Source organism: Lycium barbarum, chromosome 8, assembly GCF_019175385.1.
Source record: "Lycium barbarum isolate Lr01 chromosome 8, ASM1917538v2, whole genome shotgun sequence".
Classification (NCBI taxonomy): Eukaryota; Viridiplantae; Streptophyta; class Magnoliopsida; order Solanales; family Solanaceae; genus Lycium; species Lycium barbarum.
The window spans coordinates 118,205,404-118,209,034 of NC_083344.1; the positions used below are offsets into that span (position 1 = coordinate 118,205,404).

General features: G+C 36.4%; 1 protein-coding gene across 1 annotated transcript; it reads left to right on the plus strand.

The window, feature by feature from the left end:
- Positions 1–430: 430 nt before the first annotated feature.
- LOC132606890 (29 kDa ribonucleoprotein B, chloroplastic-like) lies at positions 431–3,631 on the plus strand. Its single transcript, XM_060320558.1, has 5 exons — positions 431–879; positions 1,581–1,682; positions 2,347–2,685; positions 2,941–3,050; positions 3,381–3,631. The coding sequence occupies exons 1-4, from the start codon at positions 505–507 to the stop codon at positions 3,004–3,006; spliced, it is 882 nt and encodes a 293-aa protein (XP_060176541.1). The 5' UTR covers positions 431–504; the 3' UTR covers positions 3,007–3,050; positions 3,381–3,631.

A 3,631-nucleotide genomic window follows, 5' to 3' on the forward strand; every position in this document is an offset into this window, starting at 1 on the left:
TTTTAATAATTTTTTACACATAAATTTAGGTTCCGCGTCCAAAGTTTAGAGTTCAGTTGAACCCCAACCTTATAGGCTACATACGCCTATGGTTCGAACCCAGAACCTCAGTATTCGCCCACCTTTTTAAGCGAGAGATAAAACGTAAAGACCACAAATATGAGGGGCAATATAAAAGACTACCCCAAAGGAAGGGCAATCCGCGCAATGTTTTGTTGTCGTATAACCCTCAAATATATTAGGTCCAACTGTCCAAGCCTCCAAGAGAGTACAATAATCTGCAGGGCTTTGATTTTTTTGACATCTTTGGGTAAGGCTTCTTTAAAGTTGCAAATTTGTTCATTGGGCCTTACTCTCCTTAGGCCTTAACCTAAAAAAAAAAAAAAAAATATCTAGACATTTTCCCACTTATAAATAAGAACGTTAGCCTCTTCAAAATCTTGAAAAAAAACCTTATCTTTCTATACTCAGTACCTTAGCCGTTATCTCTATAGCAACTCAACAATGGCTTCTTCAGTTTCTTCTCTTCAATTTCTCTTTGTCACCCCACAAACCCTTTCTTCTCTAAAACCCCACAATTCCACTTCAACTTCATTTTCTTTCTTTTCGTTACCATCAAAGAATCTTTCTTTATCTTCTTCAACAACACCACCTTCTTCTTCTTCTTCTTCTTCTTTTAAGCCTTTTGAGTCATCTTCTAGGTTTGTATGTAACGTGGCGTTGTCTGAATTTGACCAACTGGAAGACGATGTTGAAGAAGTGGAGCAACCTAATTTCTCACCAGACCTTAAACTGTTTGTTGGTAATTTGCCATTCAGTGTTGACAGTGCTGCTCTTGCTGGTCTTTTTGAACGTGCTGGAAATGTCGAAATGGTTGAGGTAAATTTAGCTGACTACTTTGTGGGTTTCAATTTGTTTGTCTTTCTTTTCTTTTTTGATAACTCTTTAATTCTAACTTCTTTACACGGGACATGTTTGAGACCACAAATATTAAAGGGTGTTTTGGTACATTTTAAGACAACAAGATTAAAAGTTTTTCTTTAATTTCTTAAATTTCTTGCCAAGTCAAGATAGACAAACAAATTGAAACGGAGGGAGTTATATTTCCATATTTTCTGTAATTTAGCTAACTTGGGGAACATTAGTTTTGCGGCTTGATGTTAAAACATATAATTAAGTAAGTAAAAGTGTGACCTGTCATAGCAGATATGAGTTCATGGTGCAAGTTTAGGATAAGGTATTTCCATGTAATTGGCCTAAGATAAAAGAATTAGGCACATGAGGGAGCATGTTGTTAAAACACACTTAATTAAATAATTAAGTGTCTTTGTTATAACAGTTTAAGCCTTTAGCTGAGTTGGTTTACTCAATTTAACACTTAGAAAGAGTAGTAAGCTTTGATTTGAAGGGGAGTGCCTTTTAGAAATTTCTTTGACGTGTTGTGTTGTCCATGCTTGGATGTTATTAATGGGAAATGAGATATTTTAAGGTTCTTAATGTATAATTAACTGTATCCTCAAATGTAACGCAAGGGTTATCTGGGAGGATAATGAAGTACTGAAGTTGTTACAATTGTGCAGGTTATATATGACAAGCTTACAGGAAGAAGCAGAGGGTTTGGTTTTGTGACAATGTCTAGTAAAGCTGAAGTGGAAGCTGCTGAACAACAATTCAATGGATATGTAAAGTCTTTGCCCTTTTTGCTTGCATCCATTATATCTTCAGGCTCACTTATATTACAATGTCTGTCTAATGTTTCCATGGTCTTGGCTATCTTGAAGGGTGATAAAACAAGCTTTAATTTTTACTTTTGTGGTGATAAGTGAATACAACTTGCAATACTAATTAGCTGATGAAAAAACTTTGGGTTAATAACACTTGGTTTCTTAGTTATTTGTAAATTTTGATTTAATACATGTGATGTCTTACTAAGCACATTTAACCTTCAAGTACTTGAAATGTGCACTTTTGATCCCTTTGCTTGTACAACTATATATTTAATTACCTATGTATTATGTTAAAGTTGTTTTGTTACTCCATATTTGAGGGTAATGTATTTCAACAATAGGCTAAATATAAGATATTTCTACAAAGGGACTGAAATCACACATTTTAATTACTTGAAGGTTAAATGTGTTGAGTCATATATCACAAGGACCAAGATTAGAATTTACCGAAAACTGAGGGACCAAAATACTATTATCCCAAAAACTTTCTAGTTTCACTTTCAATTTGTCATTTGTGTAATCTAAAAATCTTGTCTTTCCAAAGAAGTGCTTGGACATGCATCCCTTTCAACCATTTGTTTTAGATTTCTAAGCAAATGTTTCTGATGTAACTTTGCAGGAAATCGACGGGAGGGCATTGAGGGTGAACTGTGGGCCACCGCCAGAGAAAAGGGAGAATTCTTTTGGAGGTGGACGAGGTGGAAGAAGTGAGAATTCTTCTTTTGGAGGTGCACGGGGTGGTGGGAGAAGTTTTGATAGCTCCAACAGAGTCTATGTAGGAAACCTTTCATGGGGTGTCGATGATCTCGCACTAAAAGAATTGTTCAGTGAGCAAGGCCAAGTTGTGGATGCCAAAGTAGTCTATGACAGAGATAGTGGTAGATCAAGGGGCTTTGGATTTGTAACATACAGTTCCGCTAAAGAGGTCAACAATGCAATCGATAGCTTGAATGGCGTTGTAAGTATATTCTTACCAAGCCTGATTACATATCTTAATTTGTGGGTTGATATACACATGCCTGTTCTGAGTATTTGTCGATACTAGTTGTTAGTGTCCGTTAGGTATCCGAAAAGAAGGTGTATGAATTTGTCCACAGCTGCAGTTTTTTGCATCTTTCCTCCCATATCTGTTGGACTAGTTGATTTATATTTGATTTCCTCATCAGGCTGTTCTGATACTAATACTATGCATCTGTGTGATATTGTGGTGCAGGACCTTGATGGCAGGTCCATACGCGTAAGCGCTGCTGAAGAGCGTCCACCCAGGCGTCAATTTTGAATGTGTTAAAACTACATCTTTTTGACTGGGTATAAAAGCTTGAGGTAAACAACTAACACGTCCTGGTTTCAAATTTCTGCATAGTCTTTTCCAAGGCATAGCTGAGAACGCATCGACATCTATTTTTAAACTCGAATGGATTAGTAACCTCTGACGAAATTGTCCACTCACAACCTTCACTCCAACAAGAGTTTTTTTGATAATGGTACTATGAAATTGAAGAAAAAGGAGGATGAAAGTTGAAAAAGCTCAAAATACCATATGCACGTTGTCTTTCCCCTCTTAATCCCATGTCCATTTACTTGGTTCTTTTTAGGTTCAACATTCCTACGGAGTGTGTTTTTGTTCTTACGAATGTATAATCTACATGGCAGGGCCTGGAAATGATTAAAATCGCGGTAAAGCTCATCAACTGTTTGCACCTTCAACACCTGCTACTTTTACACCAAAGTTGGTACAAAATTTTGGTATCTGCATCTAGACTAATGAGAGTATTCACAAGTATATTTTCTTTTACAAGTGTATGTTCTAAAATTGCCTCGGGAAAAGATTCTGACCTGTAATTTATATCCATTAGCTGATAATGGACTAGACGATGACATGTTAGATCACTCTTTGGGATGTA